The sequence below is a fragment of the Nerophis ophidion genome, linkage group LG18, assembly GCF_033978795.1.
Source record: "Nerophis ophidion isolate RoL-2023_Sa linkage group LG18, RoL_Noph_v1.0, whole genome shotgun sequence".
NCBI lineage: Eukaryota > Metazoa > Chordata > Actinopteri > Syngnathiformes > Syngnathidae > Nerophis > Nerophis ophidion.
In genome coordinates, this window is record NC_084628.1 from 48,415,903 (window position 1) to 48,435,175 (window position 19,273).

The window sequence follows — 19,273 nt, forward strand, 5'->3', positions numbered from 1 at the left end:
GTCACTCATTAGATGACCACAGTCACTCATTAGATGACCACAGTCACTCATTAGATGACCACAGTCACTCATTAGATGACCACAGTCGCTCATTAGATGACCACAGTCGCTCATTAGATGACCACAGTCACTCATTAGATGACCACAGTCACTCATTAGATGACCACAGTCACTCATTAGATGACCACAGTCACTCATTATATGACCACAGTCACTCATTAGATGACCACAGTCACTCGTTAGATGACCACAGTCACTCGTTAGATGACCACAGTCACTCGTTAGATGACCACAGTCACTCATTAGATGACCACAGTCACTAGTTAGATGACCATAGTCACTCATTAGATGACCACAGTCACTCATTAGATGACCACAGTCACTCATTAGATGACCACAGTCACTCATTAGATGACCACAGTCACTCATTAGATGACCACAGTCACTCATTAGATGACCCCAGTCACTAGTTAGATGACCATAGTCACTCATTAGATGACCACAGTCACTCATTAGATGACCACAGTCACTCATTAGATGACCACAGTCACTCATTAGATGACCACAGTCACTCATTAGATGACCACAGTCACTCATTAGATGACCACAGTCACTAATTTGATGACCACAGTCACTCATTAGATGACCACAGTCACTCATTAGATGACCACAGTCACTCATTAGATGACCACAGTCACTCATTAGATGACCACAGTCACTCATTAGATGACCACAGTCACTCATTAGATGACCACAGTCACTCATTAGATGACCACAGTCACTCATTAGATGACCACAGTCACTAGTTAGATGACCATAGTCACTCATTAGATGACCACAGTCACTCATTAGATGACCACAGTCACTCATTAGATGACCACAGTCACTCATTAGATGACCACAGTCACTCATTAGATGACCACAGTCACTCATTAGATGACCCCAGTCACTAGTTAGATGACCATAGTCACTCATTAGATGACCACAGTCACTCATTAGATGACCACAGTCACTCATTAGATGACCACAGTCACTCATTAGATGACCACAGTCACTCATTAGATGACCACAGTCACTAATTTGATGACCACAGTCACTCATTAGATGACCACAGTCACTCATTAGATGACCACAGTCACTCATTAGATGACCACAGTCACTCATTTGATGACCACAGTCACTCATTAGATGACCACAGTCACTCATTAGATGACCACAGTCACTCATTAGATGACCACAGTCACTCATTAGATGACCACAGTCACTCATCAGATGACCACAGTCACTCATCAGATGACCATAGTCACTCATTAGATGACCACAGTCACTCATTAGATGACCACAGTCACTCATTAGATGACCACAGTCACTCATTAGATGACCACAGTCACTCATTAGATGACCATAGTCACTCATTAGATGACCACAGTCACTAGTTAGATGACCACAGTCACTCATTAGATGACCACAGTCACTCATTAGATGACCACAGTCACTCATTAGATGACCACAGTCACTCATTAGATGACCACAGTCACTCATTAGATGACCACAGTCACTCATTAGATGACCCCAGTCACTAGTTAGATGACCATAGTCACTCATTAGATGACCACAGTCACTCATTAGATGACCACAGTCACTCATTAGATGACCACAGTCACTCATTAGATGACCACAGTCACTAATTTGATGACCACAGTCACTCATTAGATGACCACAGTCACTCATTAGATGACCACAGTCACTCATTAGATGACCACAGTCACTCATTAGATGACCACAGTCACTCATTAGATGACCACAGTCACTCATTAGATGACCACAGTCACTAGTTAGATGACCATAGTCACTCATTAGATGACCACAGTCACTCATTAGATGACCACAGTCACTCATTAGATGACCACAGTCACTCATTAGATGACCACAGTCACTCATTAGATGACCACAGTCACTCATTAGATGACCCCAGTCACTAGTTAGATGACCATAGTCACTCATTAGATGACCACAGTCACTCATTAGATGACCACAGTCACTCATTAGATGACCACAGTCACTCATTAGATGACCACAGTCACTCATTAGATGACCACAGTCACTAATTTGATGACCACAGTCACTCATTAGATGACCACAGTCACTCATTAGATGACCACAGTCACTCATTAGATGACCACAGTCACTCATTTGATGACCACAGTCACTCATTAGATGACCACAGTCACTCATTAGATGACCACAGTCACTCATTAGATGACCACAGTCACTCATTAGATGACCACAGTCACTCATCAGATGACCACAGTCACTCATCAGATGACCATAGTCACTCATTAGATGACCACAGTCACTCATTAGATGACCACAGTCACTCATTAGATGACCACAGTCACTCATTAGATGACCACAGTCACTCATTAGATGACCATAGTCACTCATTAGATGACCACAGTCACTCATTAGATGACCACAGTCACTCATTAGATGACCACAGTCACTCATTAGATGACCACAGTCACTCATTAGATGACAACAGTCACTCATTAGATGACCACAGTCACTCATTAGATGACCACAGTCACTCATTAGATGACCACAGTCACTCATTAGATGACCACAGTCACTCATTAGATGACCACAGTCACTCATTAGATGACCACAGTCACTCATTAGATGACCACAGTCACTCATTAGATGACCACAGTCACTCATCAGATGACCACAGTCACTCATCAGATGACCACAGTCACTCATTAGATGACCACAGTCACTCATTAGATGACCACAGTCACTCATTAGATGACCACAGTCACTCATTAGATGACCACAGTCACTCATTAGATGACCATAGTCACTCATTAGATGACCACAGTCACTCATTAGATGACCACAGTCACTCATTAGATGACCACAGTCACTCATTAGATGACCACAGTCACTCATTAGATGACAACAGTCACTCATTAGATGACCACAGTCACTCATTAGATGACCACAGTCACTCATTAGATGACCACAGTCACTCATTAGATGACCACAGTCACTCATTAGATGACCACAGTCACTCATTAGATGACCACAGTCACTCATCAGATGACCACAGTCACTCATCAGATGACCACAGTCACTCATCAGATGACCACAGTCACTCATCAGATGACCACAGTCACTCATCAGATGACCACAGTCACTCATTAGATGACCACAGTCACTCATTAGATGACCACAGTCACTCATTAGATGACCACAGTCACTCATTAGATGACCACAGTCACTCATTAGATGACCACAGTCACTCATTAGATGACAACAGTCACTCATTAGATGACCACAGTCACTCATTAGATGACCACAGTCACTCATTAGATGACCACAGTCACTCATTAGATGACCACAGTCACTCATTAGATGACCACAGTCACTCATTAGATGACCACAGTCACTCATCAGATGACCACAGTCACTCATCAGATGACCACAGTCACTCATTAGATGACCACAGTCACTCATTAGATGACCACAGTCACTCATTAGATGACCACAGTCACTCATTAGATGACCACAGTCACTCATTAGATGACCACAGTCACTCATTAGATGACCACAGTCACTCATTAGATGACCACAGTCACTCATTAGATGACCACAGTCACTCATTAGATGACCACAGTCACTCATCATCCTGCCTTCTTTCTATTTTTCCCTAATTTTTATTCTAATTTTGTTCACACTTTTATTCACAAACAGTACAGACCAAAAGTTTGGACACACCTTCTCCTCATTCTATGTCTTTTCTTTATTTCCATGACTATTTACATAGTAGATAGTCCCATCAAAACTCTGAATGAACACATGTGGAGTTATGTACTTAACAAAAAAAGGTGAAATAACTGAAAACATGATTTATATTCTAGTTTTTTCAAAAATAGCCACCCTTTGCTCTGATTACTGCTCTGCACACTCTTGGCATTCTCTCCATGAGCTTCAAGCACACCTGTGAAGTTCTACCTGGGCATGCCTGGACTATCTGGGTACTCTGGCTTTCTCCCATATTTCCAAAACATGTATATATATATGTATATATATATATATATATATATATATATATATATATATATATATATATATATATATATACAAACACACACACACACACACAGTTAGTTTAACTGGAAAGGTTAAAGTGTCCAAAGGTATAAATGCAGCTCCAAAAATGTTGGGGAGCACTGGACTATAAGAGATGGACTATAAGAGATGGACTATAAGAGATGGACTATAAGAGATTGACTATAAGAGATTGACTATAAGAGATGGTCGTTTCCATTGCTGCATTATTCCATGACTTATGTCCCCTCAGTGACTGCACACAATGAAAGATGACAGTCTTGCATACAAAAGTAGTCCTCTGGGACTTACAGCAGACGCCAATCCGTAGCCGGCCATCACCTCGTTGCCCAGGCGGCCACAGAACATGGTTATCACAAATGGAAGTAGATAGTTGAGGATCCGAGACAACAGCTAGAAACACAAATAAGAACGTTAGTGTTGCGTGTTACAAAAGACCAATACCAGTGTTTTATTACCCTCCTTTTGCACTGTGTGTACTTGTGTAGCCTCTGAATGCTAATAAGGAGAATGATAGCATGTAGCATCTTCTACTATGATTGTTGATGAGCTTATTTTTTTTATTTGGTCCCAGAACCCTTTTAGAGGATTATTCCACTAAGGTCAAAAGTGTGAATTTTCATCACAAGCACTCCAGATAGTGGGGGCAAAGTCCATAGTGGATCTAACATAATAGTGAGAGTCCAGTCCATAGTGGATCTGACATAATAGTGAGAGTCCAGTCCATAGTGTATCTAACATAATAGTGAGAGTCCAGTCCATAGTGGATCTAACATAATAGTGAGAGTCCAGTCCATAGTGGATCTAACATAATAGTGTGAGTCCAGTCCATAGTGGATCTAACATAATAGTGTGAGAGTCCAGTCCATAGTGGATCTAACATAATAGTGAGAGTCCAGTCCATAGTGGATCTAACATAATAGTGAGAGTCCAGTCCATAGTGGATCTAACATAATAGTGTGAGAGTCCAGTCCATAGTGGATCTAACATAATAGTGAGAGTCCAGTCCATAGTGGATCTAACATAATAGTGTGAGAGTCCAGTCCATAGTGGATCTAACATAATAGTGAGAGTCCAGTCCATAGTGGATCTAACATAATAGTGTGAGAGTCCAGTCCATAGTGGATCTAACATAATAGTGAGAGTCCAGTCCATAGTGGATCTAACATAATAGTGAGCGTCCAGTCCATAGTGGATCTAACATAATAGTGAGGGTCCAGTCCATAGTGGATCTAACATAATAGTGAGAGTCCAGTCCATAGTGGATCTAACATAATAGTGTGAGAGTCCAGTCCATAGTGGATCTAACATAATAGTGAGAGTCCAGTCCATAGTGGATCTAACATAATAGTGTGAGAGTCCAGTCCATAGTGGATCTAACATAATAGTGTGAGAGTCCAGTCCATAGTGGATCTAACATAATAGTGTGAGAGTCCAGTCCATAGTGGATCTAACATAATAGTGAGAGTCCAGTCCATAGTGGATCTAACATAATAGTGTGAGAGTCCAGTCCATAGTGGATCTAACATAATAGTGAGAGTCCAGTCCATAGTGGATCTAACATAATAGTGAGCGTCTAGTCCATAGTGGATCTAACATAATAGTGTGAGAGTCCAGTCCATAGTGGATCTAACATAATAGTGTGAGAGTCCAGTCCATAGTGGATCTAACATAATAGTGAGCGTCTAGTCCATAGTGGATCTAACATAATAGTGAGAGTCCAGTCCATAGTGGATCTAACATAATAGTGAGAGTCCAATCCACAGTTGGACCAGCTGGAGGCCATCCTGAGCGGAGACAGGTTAGGAGTGCAGAGATGTCACCTACCGATGCACAGACGAGTGCTCCATTTTACGTCCATATATATGTGTATGTATGTATCTATGTACGTATGTATGTCTACATATATATATATGTGTGTGTGTGTGTGTGTGTATATATATACACACATATATACATACATATATATATATATATATATATACATACACACACATATATATGTATATATACATATATATATGTATATGTATATATATATATATATATATATATATATATATATATATATATATATTTACAAACGTAAATTCAATACTTCATTTTTTTGGGATCTTTGCGATTTTTACTTTTTAAATGTGTAATCTACAAACTGTGTACCTTTTTTTTTTTTTTTAGAAAAAATTGCAAACTAGAATCTCATTATCGTGATCACATTACATTTTGCTGTATAGAAATACTCACAACCACTCATTTTTATTTCAATAAGTCATCGATCCATCTTCTATTGTTTGTCCCATTTGGGGTCACGGGGGTGCTGGAGCCTATCTCAGCTGCATTCGGGCGGAAGGTGGCGTACACCCTGGACAAGTAGCCACCTCATCTCCATAAAAACAGCATTCCAGAAACGATAAAAGGTAAACAAACTCAAATCCTTACCAGAGGCCCTGTCATCTTCAGGATGTGGTACAGTTCTTCCCTGTGGGCCAGGGGAACCTTGTTGCGGACCCAATGGCAGCAGAACATCTTGTCACTCAGTCCAGCCATGTTCTGTGTAGTCCAGAAGGAGATGCAAGTGGAGGTTTTCTGACAAAGTCTCTCAGTTAACTTTTCTCTGATGTTCTTTTCAAAGTCACTTCCAGGATGCTGGAGTCTATTTGCTTGCCTTGGACCTCAGCCAAGTGCAGCTGAAACAACTCCGATTGTTGACAAGAAAAAAGGAGAACAGTGCAATGACAACAGAAAAACAGATGCCATTTCTTCAAGCAAACTATCAGAAGTCTCCCCTTTTACAATAGTCCACAGCCAATATTCTAATCAGAAAAAAACAGAATTACCGTACATCTAGAACAGTGGTTTTTAATCTTCTTGGAGGTACTGAACCCCACCAGTTTTATGAGCGCATTTACCGAACTCTTCTTTAGTGGAAAAAATAAATAAAACAAATTAAAATTCAACACAAAGTTGTAGGTTTTTGGTAACAATTTAGTTTGGGGAACATATTCTAAGTAACACAAACTACATTTTGAGTTATTTGGACACTAGAGGAACATATTCTAAGTAATAAAGACTTAAGAATTATTTGGTTAGGGTTAGGGACAGGGTTAGAGGGTTATAATGAGTAGTTAAGAGCCAATAAGTTACTAATTTGCATGTTAATAAGCAAGTAATTAATGGTGAATATGTCCCCCATACTAAAGTGTTACCATGTTTTTTTTACCGGTGCACAGAATGAAGCGTGCATGAACATCACCTTGTTCAAACTACAAAACCAACACAGTTTATAAACTCACAACAAATGACACACCTGCAAATCAGTCACATGTTGCCGTACCCGTAATACGCCGTTTGTATTTACAGGATGAGTCAGGTGTGTTTTGACCTCCGCCGAACCCCTGAGGCTGACTCACCGAATCCCTAGGGTTTCGATCGAACCCAGGTTAAGAACCACTGGTCTAGAATAAAGTCAAACAGGGCTGAATAAAACTAGAAAATTCTCGCGGAAATTTTGATGGGCCTGCTATCTGTGTCCCTGGACCTCTGGCCAGGGGTCGCTGGAAGCCGGCATACTTTTAAGATGGTCGATCGTGACCGAATCTGTGAGTTTTACGTATAGCCATACATAAGGAGCTACCGATTGTGACACTTAGCTGGCATTGTGGTGATGCTTCGTTCTCTCGAATGATGCAGTCAGACTTGGACACAGCATAAAGGTAAGAAAGTATGATTTATTAATACTAACAAAGCAGACTAAGAACAGAAACACTAGCACAAGGCACTAAAGACAAAATAAACAGAACTAGCATGGGAGCTAGAAGGAACTAAAGGCACTAGCATGTGAGCTAAATAACGGAATAGCGTGGAAGCTAACAAGTACAAATATAGTCTTTACCACAATTGGGAATCAGCGTCGTCACTGTTGCATGGAACAGAAACTAGAATGCGAGAGCGAGTAGCGAAAAAGGCAGGCTTAAATAAGGAGAGTCATTACGAGGCAGGTGCGCGTCAAAAGCAAAAGGCAGGTGACACTAATGTGTAACTATGGCAACGGAACAAAACAGTAAGTGCCACCAGGAACTAAGGAAGTCAAATAACAAAACGCATACAAAGCCAGAACACAAACAGAATATGACATGATCCAAGTAGCGGATCATGACACAGATCTAGCCATTAGCATCCTAACTATAAAATGCTAACACAGAGCATGTGTGCTATTGTTTACATGCTAACAGTTAGCATGTTTCATATACCAAAATATATGGCTCTCAGGCAGGGGTCGGCAAAACGTTGAAAGAGCCACATTGGACCAAAAATACAAAAAAGTCTTATAAGTGTTATATTGAAGGCAACACATGATTTAAGTGTCTATATTAGCTATATTAGCCTACTATCAAAATGACTATGTGTCGCAGGCTGAAGCAAATTTTAGTTGACAGAAACGTTGAAACGTAATATTTTTTTTCTACATATTTTTACAACACCAGAAACCATTAGTAAATCAGAGGCTACTCAGAGGGTGAGATAACTTCTGGATATTAGGTATAGAAGTGTGTGTCCAAGTTCAAGAAAATGGCAGGCTGTCTTCTTTTAATAGATTTATTACAATCTTTGGCAAGCTAGGTAATGTTTGCTGTGGTCTGGAACAATATGGCGCACATACAACTATCAGAAATGCAGCCAATATTACATACAGAAAACATGTCATGAGACATGCAAAACTAAATTATATACAAAGAGGATAACAGCAGGGCAGTGCGGTGCTAGAGGGGTTAATGCGTCTGCGTCTCAGGACTGAGTAGTCTTGGGTTCAATCCCGGGCTCGGAAACATTCTGTGTGGAGTTTGCATGTCCTCCCCGTGACTGCGGGGGTTCCCTCCGGGTACTCCGGCTTCCTCCCACTTCCAAAGACATGCACCTGGGGATAGGCCCCTCCCACCTCCAAAGACATGCACCTGGGGATAGGCCCCTCCCACTTCCAAAGACATGCACCTGGGGATAGGCCCCTCCCACCTCCAAAGACATGCACCTGGGGATAGGCCCCTCCCACCTCCAAAGACATGCACCTGGGGATAGGCCCCTCCCACCTCCAAATACATACACCTGGGGATAGGCCCCTCCCACCTCCAAAGACATACACCTGGGGATAGGCCCCTCCCACCTCCAAAGACATGCACCTGGGGATAGGCCTCTCCCACCTCCAAAGACATGCACCTGGGGATAGGTTGATTGGCAACACTAAATGGTCCCTAGTGTGTGAATGTTGTCTATCTGTGTTGGCCCTGCGATGAGGTGGTGACTTGTCCAGGATGTACACCACCTTCCGCCCGACTGTAGCCGAGATAGGCACCAGCAACCCCGGCGATGTACATAGAACTAGCCTAAATAGCATGTTAACAGTGATTAGCTTGTAGTCATGCACTGACCAAATATGCCTGATTAGCACTCCAATAAGTCAATAACATCAACAAAGTGCACCTTTGTGCATTCACACACAGTCTAAAAAGTTTGGTGGACAAAATGAGACAAAGAAGGAGTGAAAGATTTTCCATGTACACAAACTGTTGCCACACAAAGCAAACACACAAGCATATTGAACAGTGGTAGTTCTAACAATTGGGAAGGTTTGTGTCATGTGTGTCTTCCAACTAAAAACATCCATCCATCCATTTTCTACCGCTTATTCCCTTTGGGATCGCGGGGGGCGCTGGTGCCTATCTCAGCTGCAATCGGACGGAAGGCGGTGTACACCCTGGACAAGTCGCTACTTCATCGCAGAACTAAAAACATACTAAAACCAAATAAATATTTTTACCCCATCTTTTTGCAATTTTCAATCCTTTTCTTGAAAATAGTCCAGGGAGCCACTTGGCTTACTAAATGTTTTCGTGAGCCAGGAACAATATCTTCTCTTCACATGACCTAAAGCATGGGTGTCAAACTCTGGCCCGCCGTCTAATTTCATGTGGCCCTTGGGGCAATATCAAATTAGCATTAGAGCTGGCCTGCCGCTGTAACACCGCTTTCACTACTAATACTCATACTCGTCAACTCTCCCAATTTTCCCAGGAGACTCCGGAAGTTCAGTGCCCCTCCCGAATTTCTCCCGATTTCCACCCGGACTATAATATTGGGGGCGGGCCGTAAAAGCACTGCCTTTGGTGTTCTCTACATGTCGCCACGTCCGCTTTTCCTCCATACAAACAGTGTGCCGGCCGACTCACGTAATATATGCGGCTCACACACACACACACACACACACACACACACACACACACACACACACACACACACACACACACACACACACACACACACACACACACACACACACAAGTGTATGCAAGGCATACTTGGTCAACAGCCATACAGGTCACACTGAGGGTGGCCGTATAAACAACTTTAACACTGTTAGGAATATGCGCCACACTGTGAACCCACAGCAAACAAGAATGACAAACACATTTCGGGAGAACACCCGCACCGTAACACAACGTAAACACAACCGAACAAATACCCAGAACCCCTTGCATCACTAACTCTTCCGGGGTACTACAATATACACCCCCGCTACCACCAAACCCCGCCCCAACTCAAACTTGCCGCCGAAAAGAGTCATTCAATTGGTATTTTTATTTTATTTGATATGCCATTGATATTTTTTTCCATCCCTCCATTTCCTACCGCTTATTCCCTTTTTTGGGGTCACGTGGGGCGCTGGCGCCTATCTCAGCTATAATTGGGCGGAAGGCGGCGTACACCCTGGACAAGTCACCACCTCATCACAGGGCCAACACAGATAGACAGACAACATTCACACACTAGGGACCATTTAGTGTTGCCAATCAACCTATCCCCAGGTGTGTGTCATTGGAGGTGGGAGGGGCCTATCCACAGGTGTGTGTCATTGGAGGTGGGAGGGGCCTATCCCCAGGTGCATGTCTTTGGTATTTTTTTATTATTTAAAACTGGATTTTGCATGTCACTATAAAGTTATATAAGCCTTGCTTGGTCAATATTCAATGCAAAATTTGTTTGGGTTCCTATTAAAAGGTTAATTTGTTCAACCTCGGCCCGCGGCTTCGTTCAGTTTTAAATTTTAAACCACTCTTTATTTGAGTTTGACACCCCTGACCTAAGATCTGTTGGCTAGAAATGCAGGTTGCTGGGTTCAAGTGTGATTTGGATCGATTTGTAACTTCTGAGGCTGGAGAACCAATGTAAATTGTAGCAAGGATAGCTCAGTGGTTAAGACTGCTGCCTCTCACACAGAACTATGGGGTTCAAATCCACAACTTGGAAGATCTCAATTTTTGTTTCGCCTTGATCATAGTTCACTGATTCCATTTGTATATGAGCAAAAACCAAACCTTAATGGGACCCAGAATAGCTCAATGGTCAACACTGTGGGCTCCTAATACAGGGGTACTGAGTTCAAATCCCAGACATGGACTCAGTAATTTGGCTGTATGGCGTCAAGACGACATACATTGTGGGGTGTTTCTTCTCCCCCACACAGAGTAATGTTATGTGCTAGTTGTTTGACTAACATATAGTTGAAAAATTAAGTCAACACTAAAGATAATAATAATCAAAAATAAATTGTCAAATAATCAGTGATGACACCTCAGGGGTTACCTGTGTGTGTGTGAGTGTGTGTAAGAATGAGTGTGTGCGAGTGAGTGTAATTCCTGAGGTGGGTGGGAATAGAAGAATAAAATAAATAATAAAGAGAGTTGACCAATGAGCTCTCCTGGGTACAATTAAAATAAAAAAGGTTAATTGGATAAAAACAAAGTTTATTAAGTAATTATTTTAACATTACACAGGAGAGATGACAGTCACAATATATGTCACCTTAAAGACTCCAGACACTTTTGTAAATTACATGTTGACCCAACCAGGATTCGAACCCAGCACCCTTCAACCTGAGTCAGTAGTCTTAACCCCTGGGCTATTCTGGCTCTTGTGAATCCGTGATTTTTTTCTCATACACAAATGTAATCGTAGACTCCTGGCTCAGGAGATTATAATGAGTTGGAACAAAATACCATCAACAAGAGTGGGATTTGAACCCACTACATCTCATTCGATGACAGCAGTCTTAACCATTGAGCTATCCTTGGTCTTGAAAAGGGCAGATTGTTTTCCATGTACAAATGTTATCTATGACCCCTTGCTCACAAAAAAATAAATACGTGGAACAATTGAATGCCAAATAGAGTGGGGTTTGATCGCAGTACCTTCCGTTCTATTTCACCAGCCTTAACCACTGGGCTAACCTGGGTCTTGTGAAAACATTTTTTTTACATACACAAATGTAATTGAAGACTTCTTGCTCAGTAAAGTATAATGATATACAACAAAATACCATCAACCTAAGCTGGTTTCGAACTCAGTACCTTTTATTCCGAGGCAGTAGTCTTAACCCCTGGGCTGTTTTGGGTCTTGTGAATCACAAATTTTTTTCTCATACACAAATGTAATCGAAAACTCCTGGTTCAGTGAATTATAATGAGGTGGAACAAAATACTATCAACCAGAGTGGGATTTGAACCCAGTACATCTCATTCTATGACAGCAGTCTTAACCTTTGAGCTATCCTTGGTCTTGTGAAAAGCAGATTTTTTTCCATGTACAAATGTTATCTATGACCCCTTGCTCACTAAAGAATAAATACGTGGAACAAATGAATGCCAACTAGAGTGGGTTTTGATCCCAGGACCTTCCGTTCTATTTCAACAGCCTTAACCACTGGGCTATCCTCAGTCTTTAAACAAAAACATTTTGATCCATATGCAAATGTAATCGAGGACTCTAGGCTCAGTAAAGTATGATGAACAACACCAAGGAACGCCGCTGGCTTCACAGGGCCCGAGCTCATCTGAGATGGACTGATGCAAAGTGGAAAGGTGTTCTGTGGTCTGATGAGTCCACATTTCAGATTATATTTGGAAACTGTGGACGTGGTGTCCTCCAGAACAAAGAGGAACATAACCATCCGGCTTGTTTTGGGCGCAAAGTTGAAAAGCCAGCATGTGTGATGGTATGGGGGTGTATTAGTGCCCAAGGCATGGGTAACTTACACATCTGTGAAGGCACCATTAATGCTGAAAGGTCCATACAGGTTTTGGAGCAACATATGTTGTCATCCAAGCAACGTTATCATGGACGCCCCTGCTTATTTCAGCAAGACAATGCCAAGCCACGTGTTACAACAGCGTGGTTTCGTAGTAAAAGAGTGCGGGTACTTTCCTGGCCCGCCTGCAGTCCAGACCTGTCTCCCATGGAAAATGTGTGGCGCATTATGAAGCGTAAAATAGGACAGCGGAGACCCCGGACTGTTGAAGGACTGAAGCTCTACATAAAACAAGAATGGGAAAGAATTCCACTTTCAAAGCTTCAACAATTAGTTTCCTCAGTTCCCAAACGTTTATTGAGTGTTGTTAAAAGAAAAGGTGATGTAACACAGTGGTGAACATGCCCTTTCCCAACTACTTTGGCACATGTTGCAGCCATGAAATTCTAAGTTAATTATTATTTGCAAAAAAAAATAAAGTTTGAGTTTGAACATAAACAATGTTGTCTTTGTAGCATATTCAACTGAACATGGGTTGAAAATGATTTGCAAATCATTGTATTCTGTTTATATTTACATCCAACACAATTTTCCAACCCATATGGAAACGGGGTTTGAACATGCCAACTCAAACGGGATTCAAACCCAGCAACCTTCAACCTGTGTCAACAGTCTTAACACCTGGTCGATCCTGGGTCTTATGACATAAATATTGTGTTCCATACACAAATGTAATCCAGGACTCCTTGCTCAGTAAAGTATGATGAGGTAGGGCAAAAAAACATCAACCAGAGTGGGATTTGGGATCCATCCATCCATCTTCCTCCGTTTAAGCGAGGTTGGGTCGCGGGAGCAGCAACTTAAGCAGCCACTTCGTCCAGCTCTTCCCGGGGGATGCCGAGGCGTTCCCAGCGTGTCCTGGGTCTTCCCCGTGGCCTCCTACCGGTTGGACGTGCCCTTAACACCTCCTTAGGGAGGCGTTCGGGTGTTATCCTGACCAGACGCCCGAACCACCTCATCAGGCCCCTCACCATGTGGCGGAGCAGCGGCTTTACTTTGGGCTCCCCACGGATGGCAGAGCTTCTCCCCCTATCTCTAAGGGGGAGACCCGCCACCCGGCGGAGGAAACTCATTTCGGCCGTTTGTACCCGTGATCTTGTTGTTTCGGTCATGACCCAAAGCTCATGACCATAAGTGAGGATGGGAACGTAGATCGACCGGTAAATTGAGAGCTTTGCCTTTCGGCTCAGCTCCTTCTTCACCACAACGGATCGATACAGCATCTGCATTACTAAAGACGGTGCACCGATCCACCTGTCGATCTCATGATCCACTCTTCCCTCACTCGTGAACAAGAGTCCTAGGTACTTGGACTCCTCCACTTGGGGTAGGGTCTTCTCCCCAACCAGGATATGGCACTTCACCATTTTCCAGGCGACAACCATGGACTCGGACCATGAACTAGGATCCAGGATAGCTTACTTGTTAAGACTGCTTCCTCTCCCTCTGTATTACTGGGTTCAAATCCATAACTTAGAAGGTCTTGTTTTTCATCATCATTGTTAAATGTTTCCATTTGCATATGAGCGAAAATCATGTCTTGATGGAACCCAGGATACCTCAATGGTTAACACTGCGGGCTCCAAATACACGGGTACTTGGTTTGAACCCCCTATTGGATTGGTATGTAACTTAGGTTCGAAATTTAGCTCAATCGTAATTTAGTGTGACGGATGTCACGATTCCATTAGTGAATGAGCCGGACTACACCTACAAAAAGGGTCTGGGTAGCTCAATGGTTAAGACTGCTGCTTCTCACTCGCTATTACTGGGTTCAAATCCACAACTAGGAAGAGGTTGTTTTTTGTCTCGCCTTGGTCATTGTTCACTGATTACATTTGTATATGTGCAAAAAACAAGTATTTAAAGAGACCCAGGATAGCTCAATGGTTAAGGCTGCTGCCTTTCATGCAGTACTACTGGGTTCACATCCAAAGCTGGGAAGACTTAGTTTTTTTTGTCTTGCCTCTATCAAAGTTCACTAATTACATTTGTATATGAGTGAAATTGCACCTGTAGTGGGACCCAGGGTAGCTCAGTGGTGAGGAATGCTGCCTCTCATGCAGTACTACTGGGTTCAAATCCATAACTAGGAAGAGCTTTTTTTGGTTTCCCTTTGATCATAGTTCACTGATTCCATTTGTATATGAGCGAAAACCAAATCTTAATGGGACCCAGGATAGCTCATAGGTCAACACTGCGGGCTCCAAATACACGGGTACTTGGTTTGAATCACCAATTGGTTTGGTATGTAACTTAGGTTCGAAATTTAGCTCAATTGTAATTTAGTGTGACGGATGTCACGATTCCATTAGTGAATGAGCCGGACTACACCTACAAAAAGGGTCTGGGTAGCTCAATGGTTAAGACTGCTGCCTCTCATGCACAATTACTGGGTTCAAATCCACAACTAGGAAGAGCCTTTTTTTGTCTCACCTTGGTCATTGTTCACTGATTACATTTGTATATGAGCAAAAAACAAGGCATTAGAGAGACCCAGGATAGTTCAATGGTTAAGACTCCTGCCTCTCACTCACTATTACTGGGTTCAAGTCACGACCAGGAAGAGCTTTTTTTTGTTTCTCCGTGGTCATTGTTCACTGATTACATTTGTATATGAGCGAAAAACCAAGTTGTACGGGATGCAGGATAGCCCAATGTTTAAGACTCCTGCCTCTCACTCACTATTACTGGGTTCAAGTCCATGACTAGGAAGAGCTTGTTTTTTGTCTCTCTTTGGTCATTGTTCACTGATTACATTTGTATAAGAGCGAAAAACAATCCCGTAAAGGAACCCAGTATAGCTCAATGGTTAGGACTGCTACCTCTCATGCAGTACTACTGGGTTCACATCCAAAACTAGGAAGACTTTGTTTTTTTTGTCTTGCCTCTATCATAGTTCACTAATTACATTTGTATATGAGTGAAATTTCACTAGTAGCGGGAACCAGGGTAGCTCAATGGTCAGTACTGCTGCCTCTCAAGCAGTACTACTGGGTTCAAATCCATAACTAGGAAGAGCTTATTTTTTGTTTCCCCTTGATATTAGTTCACTGATGCCATTTGTATATGAGCGAAAACCAAATCTTAATGGGACCCAGGATACCTCAATGGTCAACACTGTGGGCTCCGGATACAGAGGTACTGAGTTCAAATCCCATACAGGGACTCAGCAATTTGGCTGTATGGCGTCAAGACGACATACATTGTGGGGTGTTTCTTCTCCCCCACACAGAGTAATGTTATGTGCTAGTTGTTTGACTAACATATAGTTGAAAAATTAAGTCAACACTAAAGATAATAATAATCAAAAATAAATTGTCAAATAGTCAATGATGACACCTCAGGGGTTACCTGTGTGTGTGTGCGTGTGTGTGAGAATGAATGAGTGTGTTTGAGTGAGTGTAATTCCTGAGGTGGGTGCGAATAGAAGAATAAAATAAATAATAAAGAGCGTTGACCAATGAGCTCTCCTGGGTACAATTAAAATAAAATAGGTTAATTGGATAAAAACAAAGTTTATTAATTAATTATTTTAACATTACACAGGAGAGATGACAGTCACAATATATGTCACCTTAAAGACTCCAGACACTTTTGTAAATTACATGTTGACCCAACCAGGATTCGAACCCAGCACCCTTCAACCTGAGTCAGTAGTCTTAACCCCTGGGCTATTCTGGCTCTTGTGTATCACTGATTTTTTTCTCATACACAAATGTAATTGAAGACTCCTGGTTCAGTAAATTATAATGAGGTGGAGCAAAATACCATCAACCAGAGTGGGATTTGAACCCAGTACATCTCATTCAATGACAGCAGTCTTAACCATTGAGCTGTCCTTGGTCTTGAGAAGGGTAGATTTTTTTCCATATACAAATGTTATCTATGACCCCTTGCTCACTAAAGAATAAACACATGGAGTAAATGAATGCCAATTAGAGTGGGTCTTGATCCCAGTCCCTTCCGTTCTATTTCAACAGCCTTAACCACTGGGCTAACCTGGGTCTTGTGAAAACAAATTTTTTTCATACACAAATGTAATTGAAGACTTCTTGCTCAGTAAAGTATAATGATATACAACAAAATACCATCAACCTAAGCTGGTTTCGAACTCAGTACCTTTCATTACGAGTCAATAGTCTTAACCCCTGGGCTATTCTGGGTGTTGTGAATCCCAGATTTTTTTCTCATACACAAATGTAATCGAAGACTCCTTGTTCAGTAAATTATAATGAGGTGGAACAAAATACAATTAACCAGAGTGGGATTTGAACCCAGTACATCTCATTCTATGACAGCAGTCTTAACCTTTGAGGTATCCTTGGTCTTGTGAAAAGCTGATTTTTTTCCATGTACAAATGTTATCTATGACCCCTTGCTCACTACAGAATAAATACGTGGAACAAATGAATGCCAACTAGAGTGGGTTTTGATCCCAGGACCTTCCGTTCTATTTCAACAGCCTTAACCACTGGGCTATGGGGGTGTAGTAGTACCCAAGGCTTGGCTAACTTACACATCTGTGAAGGCACCATTAATGCCAAAAGGTACATACAGGTTTTGGAGCAACATATGATGTCATCCACGCAACGTTATCATGGACGCCCCTGCTTATCTCAGCAAGAAAATGCCAAGCCACGTGTTACAACAGCGTGGTTTCGTAGTAAAAGAGTGCGGGTACTTTCCTGGCCCGCCTGCAGTCCAGACCTGTCTCCCATGGAAAATGTGTGGCTCATTATGAAGCATAAAATATGACAGCGGAGACCCCGGACTGTTGAAGGACTGAAGCTCTACATAAAACAAGAATGGGAAAGAATTCCACTTTCAAAGCTTCAACAATTAGTTTCCTCAGTTCCCAAACGTTTATTGAGTGTTGTTAAAGGAAAAGGTGATGTAACACAGTGGTGAACATGCCCTTTCCCAACTACTTTGTCATGTGTTGCAACCATGAAATTCTAAGTTAATTATTATTTGCAAAAAAAAATAAAAATATGAGTTTGAACATCAAAATATGTTGTCTTTGTAGCATATTCAACTGAATATGGGTTGAAAATGATTTGCAAATCATTGTATTCCGTTTATATTTACATCTAACACAATTTCCCAACTCATATGGAAACGGGGTTTGAACATGCCAACTCAAACGGGATTCAAACCCAGCAACCTTCAACCTGTGTCAACAGTCTTAACACCTGGTCCATCCTGGGTCTTATGACAAAAATATTGTGTTCCATACACAAATGTAATCAAGGACTCCTTGCTCAGTAAAGTATGATGAGGTAGAGCAAAAAAACATCAAACAGAGTGGGATTTGGGATCCATCCATCCATCTTCCTCCGCTTAAGCGAGGTTGGGTCGCAAGAGCAGCAGCCTAAGCAGCCACTTCGTCCAGCTCTTCCCGGGGGATGCCGAGGCGTTCCCAAAGTGTCCTGGGTCTTCCTCGTGGCCTTCTACCGATTGGACGTGCCCTAAACACCTTCTTAGGGAGGCGTTCGGGTGTTATCCTGACCAGATGCCCGAACCACCTCATCGGGCCTCTCTCCATGTGGCGGAGCAGCGGCTTTACTTTGGGCTCCCCACGGATGGCAGAGCTTCTCCCCCTATCTCTAAGGGAGAGACCCGCCACCCAGCGGAGGAAACTCATTTCGGCCGTTTTTACCCGTGATCTTGTCGTTTCGGTCATAACCCAAAGCTCATGACCATAGGTGAGGATGGGAACGTAGATCGACCGGTAAATTGAGAGCTTTGCCTTTCAGCTCAGCTCCTTCTTCACCACAACGGATCGATACAGCATCTGCATTACTAAAGACGGTGCACCGATCCACCTGTCGATCTCATGATCCACTCTTCCCTCACTCGTGAACAAGAGTCCTAGGTACTTGGACTCCTCCACTTGGGGTAGGGTCTTCTCCCCAACCAGTATATGGCACTTCACCATTTTTCGGGCGACAACCATGGACTCGGACTTGGAGGTGCTAATTCTGATACCAGTCGCTTCACATT

The 19,273-nt window shown here is 42.3% G+C and overlaps 1 protein-coding gene across 1 annotated transcript in view; it reads right to left on the reverse strand.

Moving 5' to 3' along the window:
• Positions 1–6,751, reverse strand: part of LOC133537284 (multidrug and toxin extrusion protein 1-like) — a 34,574-nt gene extending 27,823 nt beyond the window's left edge. Inside the window, exons 1-2 of the mRNA XM_061878276.1 lie at positions 6,571–6,751; positions 4,423–4,524 (exon numbers count right to left, since the gene is read on the reverse strand). Of these exons, the coding sequence (XP_061734260.1) occupies positions 4,423–4,524; positions 6,571–6,678 (210 nt within the window). The 5' untranslated portion in view covers positions 6,679–6,751. The remainder of the gene's footprint in view (positions 1–4,422; positions 4,525–6,570) is intronic.
• Between the last annotated feature and the right edge of the window lie 12,522 nt (positions 6,752–19,273).